The following is a 20459-nucleotide window of genomic DNA, read 5'->3' as shown; positions in this document are numbered from 1 at the left end:
TTTTTTTGTGTTTTCATCGTTTTATTATTTATTTTCATTTTTATTTTCTCTTAGTACGAGACGTGTCGCTATTTACCTTATGTAATTTGCATCGCGTAGAATCACGTTTGATTTACCGTAAATCAGCGTCGTTCTCTGAATTATTAATAAACTCTATAATTCAAAAGATCGGAATTTCGATTCATCATATTTGATTTGCAGATAATTCAGATTCAGATTTTCTTTACATTCGCGTAACGCAATTGCGTAATTGTTGGGAATTATGCAAGAAGCGCCGGCGTCTTTTGAGTGAACCGATGCATACCCTTAAATGGGTTTCTGATTGACGGTCGGATCCGGTCGATCATTAGAAAGTGATGGATTTGATTGGTTCTACATAATTTTTTTGTTTTTTTTTTTTTTTGAACGTGTATGAAATGAAGGGAAACTGAGTTTTGTTTCTTTTTTTCTTCATCTGATTATGGATGGAGGTTGAAGAATGAGAGAAGAAGTAATATGAGCGTATTTGCATCCAGTTTTGGGCATGGTTTTAACGAGCTGAGAACGAGAAATGTCGCTCTCCAACAGATGGCTTTTCTGGACTTGACCCAAAGACAGCTCTGCTCATTGCGCGACTCTCTGTTTGTCGAGGCACGTATCAAATACCTCGTTTAATCCGGATTTAGTTGATGCATAACTATAGAATTAGCCGCAGTTTGAATAACTCGTTTAGTCCGAAATGAATTTCAATGGTGTTAAATATTGATGCATTGAATCTGTATTATAAATATGAATACCTCGTTTAGTCCGAATTGTTGCTTAACTATAGAAATTTGAATTATTTGATGGCTTCAATCTGTATAGTAGTGCAGCAGTTTGAATAACTCGTTTAGTCCGAAATGGATTTCATTGGTGTTAAATATTGATGCATTGAATCTGTATTATAAATATGAATACCTCGTTTAGTCCGAATTGTTGTTTAACTATAGAAATTTGAATTATTTGATGGCTTCAATCTGTATAGTAGTTTGAATACCTCGTTTAGTCCGCATTGATGCATAATCTTAAATTGAATGTAATGTTAATGGTTTTGTTGTTGTTGATATTTCAGGTATCTTTCTTCCGTAAAACCCGAAGACCAAAACAAACTTAGCCGCCATGGACGCGATCAAGAAGAAGATGCAAGCCATGAAGCTTGAGAAGGACAACGCTTTGGATCGTGCCGTCTTCAACGAGCAACAGGCCAAGGATGCCAACCTTCGCGCCGAGAAGGTACATTTATCCAAAAAGAAAACATATCCTTTTTTAATTCCTCAGTAATCCTACTTACATTTAATTTAATCTGAAAGGATTTAACGTTCTTTAGAAAGATTGATTTGATTCACTTTTGAATCCTCATTAATCCTGTTCTCATTTTAATATACTTTTAAAGGATTTTGAAAAACATATGTTTGAATATTCTTAATGTCTTCAAATTTATCATATTTGATTTGTTGGAAATTTCTTAATTCTAAGGAATATTTTATGAGAATTTTACTTTCTTGTATTTGCGAATGAACTTGTTGTTGATAATGAAATTGTAATGTTGATTGTTTATTTATAATAATTGCGTTTTAGGCTGAGGAAGAGGCCCGCTCCCTCCAAAAGAAGATCCAAACCATTGAGAACGACCTTGACCAAACCCAGGAGCAACTCATGCAAGCCAACGCCAAGCTTGAGGAGAAGGAGAAGGCTTTCCAAAACGTAAGTGAAAAAATTTATTTGCAAAATTCTCGTCTTTCTGAATTTCGTCGATTTAGCGTATCGAATTCAATTTGTAGTCCTTTTGTATACAATATATTAATCATCAAGTAATTGAAAACGCGTTTATTTTGGGACGATATTAAGTCTTTGAGGACTTGCGTTCAATGTTGCTCTTTGTTTCTGAAGAAGGCGCATTGTAAATTATTGAATGTTGTTGCTTGTTCGACGGCTTCAATTGATTTCGGTCGCCCGTGAGGGCACATAAAGTTGCTTTAGCCGCTCCGCGTTTTAGTATATTAATCTATAAATAATCCACGGATTCGGTTCGCCCCGCCAAATAAGGACGCGCCAAAGACGATCCGGATGACGCAACTCACACAGCGTTCTATATATACTCGCATAACATCGTTCTCTGTGTGTACATACAACACTAGATCCGCACCATCTACAGATCCTTGCTCAAATCGCACTCGAAATTCCAATAATTTGCATAACCAAATTCATTTTCCACTAATATCCTTGCTCCTAAAGTAAGAGTAAGAGTACTTATGTTGAACTTAAAAGTTTATAAAATTATACTTGGAATGATCATGTAACTGGAGAAACGCCCCAATAATCATCTCCAAATATGTATGACACATGACATAACGTAGTCGTTTAAGTCACGGAATGACGTGACGGTACGTGATGTTGGAAATGAGATCGAATTTCGAGTCCTGAAAAGGAATTTGTTTATACGAATGATGAATTACGAAGAAAATAAATAAACTAAATATACACGCATATTCTCTCTTCGCGTATCCTTTATATTTTTCACTTATTTTGAATCTTGGCAGGAGTTCTTTGAGGAAAAGTTCGTCTAAAAATATTTATACGAGGATCATCGCTTTTTCTTGTTTCAAACTTTTGCTGGAGATTCTCTTTAAATAGCGCAAAAAAATGTAGTTTTGATTTAAAATATTGATTAATTCAATTGCAATTATATTTGATCTTTTCGTTACTTATAAATTTTTGATCGTATTCTTCTTATTTTCAATATGAAGCTTTCACTTTATGAAATGCGATTTACGTAATGCGTTTTTAAATTTTACTTAAAAGTTGTAATTTGTTTTTGAAACTTTTGTTTCATGCATGATTTTTTTTTAAAACGAAAATAATAATTTGGAATTTTCTATATTTTTGTAAAATGCTTCGCAAAGTTTTCTTATTAATTTAGTAATAAGATATGTTAAAAAGTTCTTGTAAAGTATTTGAGACATTTTGCAATAATAACTTCTATATTGAAAACTTTGCCTATAAGAAAATTTCCTTCATTTATTAATGTTAAAGATAATTGGTTTGAATATTAAGTTGTAAAAAATGTGGAAATTTACTATATTAACCGCATAAATTGACTTTTTCTATTTGTTTTAAATACTTAAGAACAAAAAATTAAAAATTTTAAATATTTTGTTATAAAAATTATGTAATTTTTGGGGAATATTGTATTTTTGCTTTAAGCACATATTTCTATGTTAAAATTATGTATTTTTTTGGAGAATGTTTAAGAGAAGCTTTAAAAATGTTAAATTTTAAAGTTATTTATAGTTAATTTTCATCTGGATTCAAGGCTAATGTTTATAATTTAGGAGAACATATGTTGTTTGAAAGAAAGTTAATGTTTATTTAAAATGTCTGCTATTAATAGCGGTATGCGTATATGATTATTAATTGGGGAAAAGAAGATTTAAGAGATGAAGAGAAAATTGGAAAGTGTTTCCATGCAGAGATGCAATGTTGGTTGCATAGGTTACGAGGTTGAGTTGGTCTTGGTGGGGTATAGAGGTGGGTGTTGCGCATGCGCGCGCTCGTTTTCCGCGAGCGCGGGGTTAAGAGCGTGTAGTTTCTGCGGCGGCCGGACGGCCGTCTCAGCGCTAGTATTGGCCAAGATGGCTGAAGAAGTGCTCATGTGTTCGGAACGAGGAGGAGGAGGAAGTGTGTAGTTCAAAAGTTTGAGGATGTCTCAACGAGGGGGCCCTGGTAGCACCAGGAAAAGGGGTCACCAACATCATCCCCGTAACCAAGGCGCTCGAGGGTCAAGGGTCCCGCTCGAACCAACCAACCACCATCACCTGTCACAGTTGACAGATGACCTAACCTCAAAGTCGCCCCGTGGGGCAGTCACCACGAAAACAACAATAACAACAACAACAACATCAACAACAGCGGCTGTGATCCCGAGTGCTACAAGCAAAGAGTCCCTGAGTGATACTAGTAGTAGTATTAGTAACGTGATCGTAGATCTAACGAATTGTGATCAGCAGAAGGTGGATCAGCCGGAAAAATCAAAGTTATCTAAAGATGCGGCAAACAATAAGTTACGCAGACCGTCCAAGAAAGGCAGCCACGAGTGCAGCAGTTACTGCAACAAGGCTAATAATAAGGACGACATGTCTTTGGTGTTTCGACCCGCTGCGGAGGGCTCGAGCCAAAGCGATCAGGAGACAGAGGATCCTGAAACTGAAGAGTTGTCACGGTTGAGGTGCACCTCTGAGAGGACGGAGGTCGTCGCCGAGAGGGAGACCAGGAGGCGGCGGAGATGCGCAGACTATCCAGGTCTTGCGTTTGGCAGTTCCATATTCAGCTCGGACACCCTGATGAAGTTCTCAATTATCAAGAATGAGATACAGAATATCATGAATACGCAACTCAAGCGGGTATGTGCCAAACATGTTCCTACTTATTGGTGGGTGACTGGGCTCTCACTAACACCCTTCGCATTCTCCCAACAAAATCCAATTGGAGCATTCCACCATGCTCCAAGGTGAACAATAGATATAAATACATGGCACTACTCTCTTCCTTTTTTTTTATTCATAGGCAAGCTATTTATTTGCATTGCCAAGTAAATTTCTATACTTAGACTTTTAATACCCAAACAGAAATCTTTTGTGCAAGCAATTATTTTATTTTTTTTCTAAACATGCAGCTTCAATGCAAATTCCTTCAAACAATTAAAACTTTCTATCGCAGCAATCTCAATTATAAAACAATTAATAATGAGACTTTCATTTCTCCTGGAATGCAACGAACATCTACAATTCAAATATTTGCAGACAAATGATCTGCAAATAATGTTTGTAATTAGTTTCGAATTGCCGAAGTTTAAGAACTGCTAATTATAGTTCGCATGGAAACGCATCTCAATATTCGCGAAACGTAACAGATTCTATAGAAACTATATAATTTCCGGCGCACAAAGACGAGAATAGAAATTGTGAGAATTTCTTGTTGGACCAATTAAATGCGCAGGAAATTGACTTTTCCTTCAAACATATTTAAATCTAAATAATGTTTATTTGAAGATAAACAAATCCTAGAAGACGTGTCAGATAATGATGTTTTAATTAGTAAACAATGTTGATAACGCTTTGACCCGTAATGATGCTGGTATGCGGAGGGCATCGATGATATAATAATAATAACAACCGCGCCTTCGAAGGAGTCGATGGGGGCCCCATTCATGGCTCAATTACGCAATTCAATGGTCATCTGTGCCTTTAATTTCTGTTCTCTCTTCGAATGTACTTCATCATTTTTATCCCTAACGGAATCGACGTTCCGAAACAGAAGTCCGCCTTAATTGTGCCGCTCTAATTTTCCCCCAGTTTCATATCCTTTTACTCGATGCACGCGTATCGAACTAAATTCTCATAGTTTTTGGTCATAATTTCTTTGCATCATGTTTAAATTTATCGAATACGTAATTTTTGAAATATTTGTTGAGAAGATTTTGATAATTCACTCAAATTCGTATTAAGTTTATTGCATGTTTTTTCCAAAAAAAATAAATCATTATCTTAGCTGATAAAACGTTGTAAACTTCAAAAAAATAGCATCAATTTTATTAATTATATTTTCAATTTACAAGTTGAAATATATTCATTAATATTAAATAAGCAAATTCTATTTGCTTATTGCATTTAATTTCGATAGCGTAAATATTTGTCCTTTCTTTCCTTCTTCGAAATGGAAATACATGTTTTCGTTAGATTGTAGAAAGATTTTTCTGTGAACTTTGTTCCCCCCAAGTTTGAGTTTATTTTTACTTTTATCTCTTGGATTTCTGGAAGATTGCCATCTTCCTCTATAGTTCCCAAGAGGGTTGAGATTGCGTACGTTCCTAGTATATATTTATAAATAGATGTTCGGAATTCGGATACGCTCTTCTCCGGACGGAAATACACGTTTGATTTACGTGTAAACAAACAGACTTGATTATATTTGTTGATCAAAATAAGTCTGAGTAATATTTATAAGGTTTCTAAACAACTTTGATTTGTAGGAAATTCTTACAACAAATTATACGAACAATGCAAATTTGCGAATGCCTCTATCATCCTTGCGTGCATTTAATTGCATTAACAGTTGTTGTCTGCTCTCTATTTTTTTTTTAATTGCAGTTGGAATTTGAAGCATCGATAAACTTTTGTCGCAGTTTCGTTCCGTTAATTAACAACAACAACGCTAAATAATTTGCAGACGTTGACGCATTTGAATAACTGTATTTTACTACATTTGTCTTTTTTTTTATTGTTGCTTTTACCATTCGTTTCATTTTAGCAGATGACGACTGTAAATTGAAAAATTTAATAATAAAAAAAAAATATCAACAACTTGTAACGACTAAAAATAGCCTCCTTTTTCATAATTCATCTCCGCTCCGCTCTAAACAAATGTGTTTTGTAATTTGTTGTGTCTATTTCTTTATATAATATATTTATATTTTTTTTTAATTTTCCACACGTAGTCACGTCCATGATTTACCTGTCTTTTTTTAGTAATTTATGATAATTTATTGTTTTTTGATGTTGATTTTTGCGTTCGGTAAGTCATGAAAATGTTCAGTATGTAATGCGCACGTTGTTTTCGGTATGATGGTATTTTTAGCCGACGAAGCTAATCCATTTTACTTGATGTTATTCTATTGCGTGTTTGATCGTATTCGAAGTAGATTTTCTGGTTAAATTTCAAGGTTTTTTTGTTTGTTTCGTTTGAATTTAAGAATGTTTTGTAATCTTGTACCGCCTCGGGGGGAAAAGAAATGGTTTTACATATGCACCAGAAATCGAGTTTAGAATAGTTTAAAGAAAGCAGGCGCTCTGGATTTTTTTAAGACAAGAAACGACTCGAAAAAAAATTAGAATTGTAGAAAGTTTTGCACAAACGCGTTACATCTTTCATGTTATTTTTTGTTGCGTTCATCTTGTCAATTAGAGGTGGGCTATTGTGTCGCCCACCCAAGCAACAACCTTCGACCGGTTTCTTTCCTTCGAGCGAATTAACACGTTTAGAGTTTCTAATTCGCGCATAAAAACGTTTAAATTTTGTCGGAATTGAATCACACGCAGCTTGTGTCGCATCATGCACCATTTCCCCTCAGACAAATTAATTAATAATTGCATTTTTTCTAATTATCGCATGCTTTTCTCTTTAACGAGAAAATTATTGTTTTTTTTCTTTGCTTAACTTTGTTTTTTTTTTTGCGGTTGAAACCTTTAGCAAACAATAATTGGATTCTTCCTGCTTAACCGGGTTAAGTAAGGTTTCTTTCAATCAATTGCGCGTTGCTTGAAGGTTCTGGCAAGGTCGCATCCCATTGGGTCAACATTGTCTATTTTTGTTGTACCCATTAAAAAAAAATACCATTCGCTTAATCATTGATAGGCAAACGTTCGGACTTGCAGTGTGCGTTTGGTTGCCTACGTCCACATCATTCACGTAACTCCGCAATTATTTTTCCCACGACATCAATCTATTTATTGCCGTTATCAGTGTTTACCTTCCCATTATCTTTGGCTTATTCAAATTTGCGCCCACCTTCCTTGAAAGTTTGTACTTTATTTCGTTTAAATCAAGTAGACAATAACAGTTTTAATCGATTTAAATTACATTTTTTGTTTGCGGAATACGGCTTAATTTTTTATATAATGAACTTATCAATTAAGCTTATCACCGTGCGCTCGAAAATAGATCTGATGCGGTTTTTTTGGGGGTCAATTAATCGATTTTGTCATCGTTTTAATTGCTTTGCTGTTTCCAAGTTTTTACCAGTTTTTTTTTGTAATAGTAGTAGTAGATTAAAAAGACAGTTGGTAAATGGGGCACCCTTTATTATATAATTATATATTAGTACAGTTTTCGAAGCGTTAAAGAATTATGGGTTTTTGTTACATTAAATTCGATTGGTTTTACACTAAATGTTATTTTTTTCCATAAACTGGAAATCATTGATTTAGAGACGTTGGGAAAATGCGCCATATGGTGTCTCGTATCATTGTGACATTCGACCTCATTACTGTAGTCCATATTTGGCTAATTCATGTGCACAACAACGCTCTTCTCTTCTTAGTTTCTGAATCGCAGATGATTCCCGGCGCTTTTTCTAGTTACGTAATTTGAGATCATTTTTTTCAAATATTTTAACTTAACAGTCGGATGGAAATACTGCTTATCTTGCGATGAATCACATTCTTTTGGAATTCGTCATGCAATAAGTTTCGTAACCGGAAGACTGTCTGTTATTTATAAGTAGTAATTTGCTTATGTTGACATTGATCAACGTTTATCAGTTTTCGTTGCATAATTGGAGAAATTATTAATGGTTTTTTTCAATAAGAGTTAATATTAGTTTTGGTTTGCAAAATTATAGAAATTTGTCAGTTTTCGATTGATAAATTGTAGAAATTGGAACATGTAATTTCATAGATTAATTTATGTTTTATTCAATGTCACGTATTTATCTATATATTTTTGTATAAAGATTACATTCTAGATATATGTGAATAATGAATCATGATTTATTATCAAATGATAACGCGTTTTCCGAAAGCCACATATATTTATTATTGATAATATTGAAAGCTTTCATAATTTACAAACAGAATGTGCAAGTTTTTTTTTCTTGCAAATCATTAACTGTCAATCATATTGAATGTTTTCAATGTACTGGTATTAGAGTAATTCTAATAAGTTATCATGTTCAATGTTTATCTATTTAATCTTGCCTTTTTTAATGGTGATAAGAGTGTATGAAGTTGTCTTGCTCACCAAATTCGTGCAATATTTTCAGTGAGTCATTTTTATCGTGTAAATTTTTTTGTAAATCAAGAATTCTTGGTATTATAATTTTTATCTGCACTTTTTAATCTAACTCTGATTTATTTGTAGACTAAAGAATTTCTTTAAGTTTTGGACATCAAATTAACCAATTGGATTGTTAGAAAATTGTTGTATCAATTTGATTTTAGTCAATTGTAAGTCAACTTTTACCGGTTTTAACCATTTCTTTATTATCATCTTATTAAGTTCTTCTGTTGAGGATTGGTGAAATGTTGAGGATTGGTATATTGTAATTAGAATTTAACAAAGTTTACTCAAATTGAACCAATGATGATTATTTTGTCAGAGCTCATTTGATAATCGACTTCTTTGATGATTGGTTAAAGATTTAATTTAAGTTTTAGCCAATCGGGATGCAGTTTTAATTCAAATTGCGATGTCTGGAGAGACAGACTTTTACCAACAATGTTGCCGATGGCATGTGGTAGGTTAGTAACCGGTGTGTTGGCAACGGTGTGCGTCTCGACTTCTTCTTCTTCATACTCTGTTCGGCCAAAAATTGTGTACGCACAAATTAACCGGTTTTTTCTATCTCTCTTTCCTTGTTCCTCTTGCGTGAGGTGTTGCGATCGGTGGCGGATGCGCGCACTCGTCTCGCTCCCTTCGGCGCCCTCCTCCATCCGCCGCCCACCGCCCCGGATTTCGGCGGATTTCAAGAACCGCGCCTTAATTTGAAAACGCACAGGAAGTGGTGGCAGGTGGTCGGGCGGCGCATGCGCCCCCCGTTCCGGCCATCTTGGTTGGCCCGGCTCGCCCAGTCGTTTGTCGTCGGGCGGAAAGATCGTGTATACGTCTGCAGGTTTCGATCGCGGGTTCTTCCATTTGCAAACCACCGTTTTCCATTCTTGTTTTTGTTCTTGTTCGGGTTCTCGTGGATCTATCTCTTCGTGTTCATCACCGTTTCATTCAAAAGCGCGAGTAGTGCCCATTCTTCCGGTACCGGTCGCACGTTATTACATAAAAAAAAAAAAACACGAAAGAGCTATCGAAGATGACTGCGAACATACCGCAAGGATCCCTTCTGGATGTCCTCAAGAAGAAGATGAGGCAGACCAAGGAGGAGATGGAGCGTTTTAAGGACGAGTGCGAGGAGTACAACAAGCGTCTGAAGGGCGAAGTCAACAGGAGGGAAGAAGTAAGAGAGAGAGGACGCCTTCTCGTCTTGATCATCCTCATCCTACATCACATCATCCACCCTTTTTGGCAGCTCAAAGCTCTGCAACTTGTCCTTCCTTCCTTCAACCATCGAAAATCGATGCACGCGAACCACGCCACACGCGCTTTCCTTCCCCATTTCTTCTATATTATTTTTTTTAAATAAATACTTATTCCCATTTCGTCCTTCCACTCTCTCGCACACCATGTAGTAGACTTTTATAAGTATAGTACAGTCTCTCGAGCGATATTTTTCGTCCGTCTGTTGCATGTCACGCCCGTGGCCCAAGTATGTAACACATACAGTGCGTTGCCCCGTTATTGATTTTTCCGACAGGATAAAATAAAAACGTGTACTCTCATGACGTGCCCAAAAAAGAACGCACAAAAACCACCCCGACGAAATACAAAAATTTGTTTCATTCATATTATGTAATCATTCCCATGGCCATCGTCGCCGTTACCGGTTGCTTTTTTTTTTTATTATATTTATCACTTCGTTTCATCGTATTTAATTCCCGCATTCCAAACCTCACAAGTCACTCTTCTGGAAAAGACTTCTCTCTTAACCATAATTTCGTTATGCAAATGTGTTTATTACCCTATGTTTCTTTTTATATTTATTTATTATCATCATCGTAAACACTCGGATTACGTTATCAATATTTACTCGCTCTGCATATTTGTGTTTTTTTCTTCTCTCTTTCGGTAAAATTCGGTTGTACCAAGATAACGATGACTCTCTTAAACTCTTCGTGTCTGTTCTTTGGTATTTGTATGTTTTGTTTGTTGCACCTTTGCAAAATAAAAAGTGTAAATAAGCAAAATCGGCGATTCTTTCATTACAGACTACTGTTTCAGTCTTCGCTGCATATTTTGTTTCGATTCGACGAAAACAAGAATTTTCGCTTAGTCTGTCTTAAAAACTATCGAATTGTTGAATATTTGTTTGTTAAAACTTTGTGTTTCTGTTCAATTTCAATGAAAATTTGTTAATTCCTCTGCTCACAATTCAGTATGTTTAAATCGTATTAGAAAATGACTATAATTAAGTATTAACACATTATCATTAATGAAAATGAAATTATATTCACTATATTTTCATTTTGATTAAGAAAAAAGTTGTTGGTTGGTTAATTGAAATTTCCATAAAGAAAACCAATCTTTCAAAACAAAATTTATTGAAATATCAAGTTTTCAAAAAAATTGTATTGGTTACAATTTATTTACTTTTCTTTGGTTATTTCAAACTAATTGAAACCGTTTAAATACATGCAGTTTTTAAACTAAATACATCATTTATTTGAACTACTTTACCACAAAGTATCTCTATACCTATATTAGAATAGAAACGCATGTATAAATGTTTCGATTATCATATATTTAAATTCCGGTTTTAGATGAATCATACTTTGCAGAAATTACATTTTATTTTGTCTCTCTTTTTTAATTTTTACAATTCAATTTATATAGATTATTGGATGAATGTTCTTTAAATTAATAGTGGTAATAATTGCAACGAGTAAAAGTCTTCTGTAACCTTGCTTAATTAAGTCATTTTTAGTTATGACGAGTCGCATTGCGGCAATTTACATTTGATTACGTATACGACAAAACGTAGGAATTCGCCTTCTTTACTTACACATTGCAAGGTAATAACGGTATAAAGAAAAAATATGCAGTCGAGACTCGCAAATTGAAATTGAAAGATTGTTGCCAATTTAATTTGAATTGATTCTTCTAAATATTTAATGAGAATGTTATAAAATCATCATATGTTGTTTGTTTAATGAAACAGTGTTAATTATTGAAACGAGGAGTATCGTTTTCTAAGCAGTCTCTACGGGGTTTTTAATATCAGAAAAGCGAAACGAAAGTTTTTTTTCTTCTCTCTATTCATTATTTTCCTTTTGTATCATGAAAGGAGCGAAGAGAAGCTGAGAAGAAAGTTCCGATTGAAACGGAACGATTCTCGAAGTATTGTGATACTCGTGCGATGAATCGACTCGATTATTAAATCAATACTGTATAGATAAATAATGTCAGTTTCCTATGTTTGTCGCGTTTTACCATTTTAGTCATCGTCGCGATGCTGATGATTCATTGCGAGCGATAAGTCGAGTTTCCCCATTTCTATATTCGTAGCTCCGCATAGTCCGTTTTTGGAAAGTGGATGGAGAGAAAAAAAAATATTAATAAAAACAACAAAATTTTGAATGCATGATTAATAGTAACGTAGTCGCGCCTCTGGATTTACAGTTAAAGTGGATGATCTCTCTCTCTCTTTCACACTCACTAACTCTGGTAGTTTAACGAAGATCATCATCATCTGGATGGATTTAGAGACAATTGAGAGATCGTCTGGTATTCTCTTAGTTCTCGGGTCAACAACATCCAGTGTTTTTTGAAACAATGCTCGTTATTATCACCATACCAATTAATTGAGACAAGAGGACCAATTAATACAAATATTTGTGTCATTTAATCACTAATTAATGAAGATTTGGAGTATTTTAACTCTTGACTTTTTTTTTGTCAATTAATACCAATTTTGAAATATTTCAAATACATTTTCGGATCCAACAACAGCGTTTATCCAATAAATTCCTAACTGCTTTATTTCAAGCATAGTTCTTCGGTTAATTACATCGGATTACGCCTGAATCCGTTCAATGGGATAATCATCGCTTACGCAACGCCCCGCAGTGTTGTTGGCCTTTGCGTTACGTAAAATCGAGTCGGTATGAAAATAGCGCTCAACGATTCATATTATTATTATTATTTTTCTTAGCCCGTAAAGAGACAATATTTGCTCCTCCACTTTGACCCATCTCGTGCAACGTTTAGCTTAATTTACTGTGGTCCTTTCAGGTGCAATTAGGATGCGTTGATTTCTTGTGGAAACACCGATTTTCGGTCTTTAAATATAGACCTGACACACTTTTAATCTCTCCTTCGTCTCGGCAAAACGTTTTAACATTGAATCTCTCTCGTTCGCCGTTCGCGTAAAGGTCACGCATTCGTTTTGAATAACGTGTATTCATTCTTGCCTTCTCTCCGTCTTTGGCTATCTCGTATCGAAGAAGTGAAAGATCCGTTGCGGCCGAAGGCGAATTCGCAATTATCATTCGTAATGATCGTCGTCTCGTAAACACGTAACTTCGACTTCCCTTCGATCATCTCTGATCGTTTATTATTTTAGTTTATTTTTTTTATCACAACTTATGCAACGCAATTATTGACATTAATTGGTTTATATATTGTATACGTTTTGTCGTCAAAATAATGAATTTGTTCATTCAGAACACATCAGCTATGATTTACATTCTTTTGTTCGATGATTGGAATGTGGTTTTTCCTATTCATCATTGATTAATGCCAAATCTTTTCTAAACTGTTTCAATTTTGTATAGCTACTAGAAAAAGTAAAGTAAAATGTTTACAAATTCAATGCGAAATTCAATGATTCGTGTTCATCAATGATGAATGAATGTTATTTTATTATATTTATCATCATTTTGTGGTTATTAATTTTATAATATATTTAGTTCTGAGAAGTCGGTCATCGTTTTTGTTATCATCATGATTGTATTCGATCGAAATTCCAATTAGATTCGATAAATATTTCTTATTTATAATAGTAAATTGGTTTCATTCAGACTTATTTTTAGATTTCTCGGTAATCTGTTATTGTTAATTCTTGCGGATTTTACAAATTCTTGATGTAATTGTTAAATCATTGTTATTATAAGGAAATTGAAAGCTTACTGCTAGAAATGTATATGAAATCATCAGTTTTTTTAATGTAAATATTGAAATTTGTTATTGTTAGTTATTTTTAGATATTTAGATAGTTAATTTATCAAAATCATTATTTTTTCAAGTTGAGGAAATTTGGAATAGAAAAATTAAGGACAAAATTGGATTATGATTGAGAAAAAATTGGGATAGTCAAAAAATTGGATTGTGAAGAGAAATTGTCGACGTTTTAACGATCGGTAATTAGTCTTTCGCACGCGGTTGTTCTTTTTTTGTTGTTGTTGTTGTTGACTTCCGGTCGGGGTGATTCATGCGCCATTGTTTTCGGGTGCGTACTAATCCGTGTGTGTATCCTTGATGATCGAAGGTTACGCATTGCGCTTGTGAAATATTAATTTGTGCCCATTGATGATGATGATGATGATATTGTGAAGAGGATAGGATGATGATGGGATGTTGATGAACCTGAGGAACGGTGGTGGCGCGACCTTCCAAGGTCGCAGCAGAAACCGGCTCGACCCGTCATTGTTGCATCCACCTAACTCGCCTTTGGGTTTCCATTTATTATTTTCCCCTCTGCATTTATCCTATCCTCCGGTTAATAGTTGTTGCGGTAGCAGCTTGATTATGTATATATATATATATAAACTGGGAGGAAGTGTGGCTTCGCGCGCACCGCACTTCCTTCCGGTTTACGCTCATTCGAACATATTATATATTTTTTTGTTGTTAATGTTTCTTGTTACCAAATTTCGTGTTATGTCAGACTCGTTTTTAACGGTTGTTTTTTTTTCTTTGATTGCAGGCCGAATCCGAAGTTGCCGCCTTGAACCGTCGCATCCAGCTTTTGGAGGAGGACTTGGAGCGTTCCGAAGAGCGTCTCGCCACCGCCACCGCTAAGTTGGCGGAGGCCTCTCAGGCCGCCGATGAGAGCGAACGGTTAGTGTCCTTTACCAGTGTACTACTTTATCCGTACACTTAAGAAGGACGGATTTTCGTCCTTCCATTTCTTTCAGCAATCGCGTTTGCCATTGACGAATTGACACAATTCGTTCTCTCTTTTGTTTTATTCGTTGCATCCGTTGCGTCATTGTTCCAAAAAGCTGATTGACATTTGCATCGCCATGCGTGTTTGTGGATCTATTACAATGCTACGTCCAAATTTGGACTATGTTGATTTTTTTTTTTGGAAACAATAACGCTTCCTATTTTGGATGCAGTATTACAATAGACACTCATTCAGCTTGCATTATTTGTGACTCAAAATATGTGTACAATCATAACTACACCCAAAAGTGTCGAATCTATTATGACTTTGTAACAATTGGATTAATTAGAGTCGAAATTTAAAATCTATTTTTAGATTGAAATTTTCATCCTCAACTTTGTGAAATATTTTACAGTAAAACGTTGATTTTCAATTATTAAGTAATAATACTGAAAAAGTATTAGTAATAGATCTACAATACATGGATTGTTGCAATGGTTAATTTTTTTTTTGGAGGAATTGATGAAGCAACAAAAACGAAATTTGAAAGTTTTTTTTATTTCAACATTGAAAATTTTGATTTGATTTCATTTTCTAAATCATCAAAACTGTTATTATTGAATTATTTAAATCTAAAACAATTTTCTTGAAAAAAATTGCATATTTCTAACATAATGTAATGATTTTTCATATTTAATTTTCAAAGTTCAAAATGATTGAATTTTTTATATAAAATTTAAGAAAGTTATGCAAAAGAAACTTGTTTTAAAACTCATTAAATTTGCATAAAAGATAGCTTTATTTTTTTTTGGCGAGCTTTGTGTCATTTTTCTGGGAAATTGTATATTTGCATGTACCAGAAGCAAAAGTAAAGTGTCGAGCACATCTGCTCTCTCCTCTTGTGGCCATTCCATTTTACGTGTTCGTCCGAAGCGGTGGAACATTTTCAGAGTTCATTCACACCGTTCGTACCTTCAACCACGAGAATGTAAATTATTCTGGACGCAAGAGGACGAGCGATGCCTTTTAAAAAATTCATACCTGGCCTTCTTCCAAAAGTGCACCATACACATTCAGTGTCGCACACCTGGCTTGAAGTAACAAATAAATCAAAAAAAGGGAACGAACTACAATCGGAAAGCGAAAGCGTTTTTCTACAATTGAAATGCAAAAAAATTTAAATTATTATTTTGATTATGAAAGAAAATTAAATTACGTATACGATAAGTATGGTATAATGAAAGATCTTAATTTTTTCATAATCAATCATGTAAAAAGTTACAATAAAAGTAGTAATAAGTCACTATATTAAGTAAATAGTAGAAGATATCTCTTGTATGATTTATTGTTGAAAACTGAAAGACTTTTATATTATATCATTAAACAATTATTCTTATGATTCGTCAATGGCAAACTGCGATCTTTCAATTTCAGCGATTTCTATAATATCTGCGAATTGATTGTATTTCATTCTTTGCAAAATGTACTTATTTTTCCTCTTCGTTCGACGATTGTACCAAAAAAACAAACGCTATAAAAAGAATGCCCAAAGTCGTCGGTTCTGTTTCCCGTCTTCTGTGATAACGTGCACACGTAACACACAATGGTTTTCTCTGATTCATCGGAAATTGAGGTTACCGTGTGGACAATGGGGGAGTAACGAATTATTCATACCACTCTTTAGATTCAACAATCATCATCGATAGAACACCTCAGCACTCTGCAATTTAATCATGACTATTGACGTGTCGAGTTTGTGGATCGACGTTAATCGTGGAATGTTTTTCAATCGTTATTTTCTTTTTTTTTTATGACCTAATCCATCCCAGAAGCTCTTTTTCAATTTTCATATTTTTGTTCAAATCTATTCTTATTATTTAACTTTTTTAATCTATATAACTGTAGTTACATCAGATTTAATATTCTTTTACATGAAATTCCAACGCTATTTGCGTCTATGATGAACCATTCCGATTTTGTATATTTTTTTTTAATTATGCTTCGAACTTAGCGCAAATATTTACGTTTGCGGAAAAAACAGACACGTTTAGAGCGTTCTTGTTTCTCAGATGTCGTCGTCTGTGCACTCTACATATTTTCTATCTTTCTTTCTTTTTCGCTCTATACCCATATGTTATTAATTCCATTTTATTGGAATCCGTAGAAATTCTCCTTTCCCAACATATTACTACATACCATTTTAAGCTCGTTTCGTTCCAACGTTGCATAACGAAATTAAATTGAAACGGGAAACCATGTTTAGTTTTCAGAAGCGGCGATTCCTACAGTAAACTCTAAACACTTTCCTGTGTTTATTTTTCTTTCAATTCTTTTTATCAATATGAATAACTAACTTTCCATTCATCCATATTTCCATTCGATGGATTTAATTACTTTTTTTTGGTCAAATTACAATTGAACTCCCGAAATCTTCAATTTTCAATATTCTTGTTTTGTTTTCTGAATGAAAACAAATTTTATTAATTAGTTTTTTTTTTGAGTTATTCAATTAACAAGAAGTTGTAATAATTTGTTGATGGAAATAAGTTTGTTTGGAAGATCCTTTATCAACATTAATCTTATGAGAGAAGCCGTTATTTTCTTCTGAGGAAATTCCTTTTTATTTAGAAGCGTTTTGGTACAATCGTCTGATGTTAAAAAGAATACGTCGGCACTACTGTTTTTTTTTCTCATGTTCTCTTTTAGGTCTTGCATACTCGAAGTTATTTATTTAAAACAAATTAATGAAAAAAAAATAATTTCTTTTAACAAATCTATCATTTTATATGAAAAATTAAGAAGAATTCAAAAATTTTAATAATCGAATTTAGTACTCATGAACATCAAATTATACATTTAATCAGAGTATTTACTACTAATCTTCAGTTTTTCTTGAATGACATTTTATTAAACAATTTGGCAATTAATTGTAGATTATTGATTTACAAAAAAAACTGTATTAGGAAGCTTTATTAGTGTTTTAAATTTTTATTTCAAGTTCAAGTTCAATTTTTATGAATTCATAATTCTTGATTAGTTACAAATTTGATGAAGTAAATTGATCAATTTTAAGGGTAAATTTGTGGAATTGATTTGGAATTTATATGAAGAAAAATAATTTGTGGAGATTAAGATTTGGTTTGGGAAGACAAGATTTATGAAATACTCTGATGAATGAAATTATATTATAATGATGAGCTTCGACTGTGTAAAGACTATTTTTCATTTGCTATTTTTCTTGTTGTTATCTTGATGAACTTGTTAGGATACGCAAAGCGTTAGAGAATAGGACCAACATGGAGGACGACCGGGTGGCCAGCCTGGAAGGCCAACTAGCTCAGGCCAAACAAATTGCAGAGGAGGCCGATAAAAAATATGAAGAGGTACTTACTGCTTACCACATTCTTTCCGAAACTGTTGCACTCGGTTGTATCTCTCTATTTCTCTCTCTCTCTTTATTATATATTCTCTGTGTATCTTCCATCTCTTGAATGTGTACGAAAAAATTGTTGGATTAAATTTTGTATTTAGGTAGGACGCGAGGTCGTTTTGATGATGACATCGAGATCATCGTGATGATGATCCTTGCACCCACATTATTTTTTTTGTAGTAGTATTATTATTTTTTATTATTATTTGTGTCTCGTGCATTTGATTTGTGTATTAAACGTATTCTTTCTTTTCTTTTCTTGGTTATGTAATGTAGCGCCCGCAAGGTTCTCGAAAACCGTGCCTTGGCCGATGAGGAGCGCATGGACGCTCTCGAGAACCAGCTGAAGGAGGCTCGTTTCCTCGCTGAGGAAGCCGACAAAAAATACGATGAGGTCCAGACTTAGCGTTGCTCTTTCTTTGTTGTTGTTGATGTTGTTGAATTTTTTTTCTCCTTTGATTTTGTTGATGTTGTTGTTGGTTGGTTGATTGATTGATTGTTTTTATACATACATAACTTACGAGAGTGGTGACACACTAATTTCGAGTGCCTTCTACAAAACAAAAAAAATCGACGCAACTGATGAAGGAAAAGAAAAATGAGAAAAGAGAATGATTAAAATGATATGAAGCAATGACGAGAGTCGACGAAGACGACTGCTACGACGACTACAACTGCGACGAGATGATCTGTGCTATAGTTTTTTTGTTCGATAGTTGACACACATAACGCTTTTCCCCCTGCAATAGTTACATCTGTTTGTTTGTTGTTTTTTTTTTGAAAAAATTGGTTAAATTTGTTTCTATTTTCTGTTGACTTGACTCATATACGAAAAATTTATTTTTGACGAACGCCATGGAACGCTTCCGGAAATTCATATTCACAGTGCTTCTTTCTCTCCAGTTTTTATTCGTTTGATGTGAAAAGTGCGCGATCTAATCTCTAAACGGGTGCATACGTATATATTATATACATAGTTTAATTAATTAATTAATTAACCGAGTGGTGGTTTGTAATTTATAGCAATTATTTTCGTTGGATCGTTACCAAAAAGTGCTTTTTTGTTGTTGTTGTTGAGCGGAGCTGTGGTTCTCCTCTCCCGAGTTTTAAGTGCGCGTTGTTTAACTTTTAAATTAGTTTAAGTCGGATTGTTTCCTACTGTTGGATTCAACACGCTTATTGTTTATAGATGTAATTCTTTTTTTGGTTGCTGTTTTTTTTTCTCTTTAAATTTTCACTTGATGATTGTGTAATAATATTATTATGGTTATAATATTTGTTTTGGAATCGATGTGTCAGGGAAAAACGATGGGCCAAGATCTGTGGCTACGTATCAAGATGAGTACGTTCCATGGTGCTCACTAAATTATTTTTTAGTGAAGTTTTCTTATTATATATCATTTATATATATATTTAGAGTACATTTCGCACAAAGTCCAGGAAAAAAACAAGTAAGTTTACGTATCCAATTTTTGTTTCGTTTTTTTAAAAATCAAATTTGAAATCTGTCTAAATCTCAAATTGTTTGTCTTATTACAGTTTAAATCAAAATAATTCTATTGAATTTCAATTTAAATTATTAACTTAGAATGTTTTAAATTGAATTTTTTTTTCAAATTTAGTATTTTCTGAGAGAAAAAAAATGTTATTTAATCTTTAAATAACTTAAAACAAAACTATTTTCGTATAGATTTATCAGTACAAAACAGTATTGAAACCATGGAAACTCAATACTTTTGTTTTAAAGTAAATTTTCGTTAAAAATGTTGCTATAGTCCAAGTTTTCGCGTTGATTGCGTAAATTTTTATAATAAAAAAAATCTTAATTTTCTATAATTAGTGTTTCTATATAAAGATTTATAATCATATTTTTCAAAAGAATTTTCATCATGTGCAAAAGTCCAAAAAAAAATAATCATTGTATTTTGTCACAAATTTTGTCCCAAATATTTATAGAAAGTAAATTGGATTTTCTGTTTCAATTATCTCGACAAGAGTGTTTCTTTTTCAATTATCACTACAAGAGTGTTATTGCATATTTTGTACTTTACTTCGTTGAAAGAAAAAGTAATTTTTTTTAATTGTAATTTATCAAAATTGTCGTGTACTTCAATTCATGATGAAGTGGAAATTACATTTGTTTTTGTGTAATTTTCCAAAATTGTTGTGTTGATTACTTCAATTGATGAAATTAAAGAAAGAAAGAAAAGGAAACAAGAGTAAGTTAAAGAAAACATGATGAGA

At 33.5% G+C, this 20459-nt stretch overlaps 1 protein-coding gene across 11 annotated transcripts in view; it reads left to right on the top strand.

Annotated features, from left to right (window-relative positions):
- Positions 1-1069: 1069 nt before the first annotated feature.
- The window catches only part of LOC108558282 (tropomyosin-2), a 27824-nt gene continuing 8434 nt past the window's right edge, over positions 1070-20459 (top strand). For 2 of the 11 annotated variants that reach the window (XM_017915147.1, XM_017915145.1), the window contains exons 1-4: positions 1070-1251; positions 1597-1722; positions 14603-14736; positions 18492-18609. In XM_017915147.1, the coding sequence (XP_017770636.1) occupies positions 1138-1251; positions 1597-1722; positions 14603-14736; positions 18492-18609 (492 nt within the window). In that variant the 5' untranslated portion in view covers positions 1070-1137. Of the gene's footprint in view, positions 1252-1596; positions 1723-3591; positions 4419-9859; positions 10019-14602; positions 14737-18050; positions 18169-18491; positions 18610-20459 lie in introns of those variants that run through there. The other 9 variants (XM_017915148.1, XM_017915146.1, XM_017915144.1 and 6 more) reach the window with 8 other exon arrangements.

The sequence above is a fragment of the Nicrophorus vespilloides genome, unplaced genomic scaffold, assembly GCF_001412225.1.
Source record: "Nicrophorus vespilloides isolate i.1.1-1 unplaced genomic scaffold, Nicve_v1.0, whole genome shotgun sequence".
Lineage (NCBI taxonomy): Eukaryota > Metazoa > Arthropoda > Insecta > Coleoptera > Silphidae > Nicrophorus > Nicrophorus vespilloides.
This window is presented reverse-complemented; position numbering and strand designations above follow the sequence as displayed.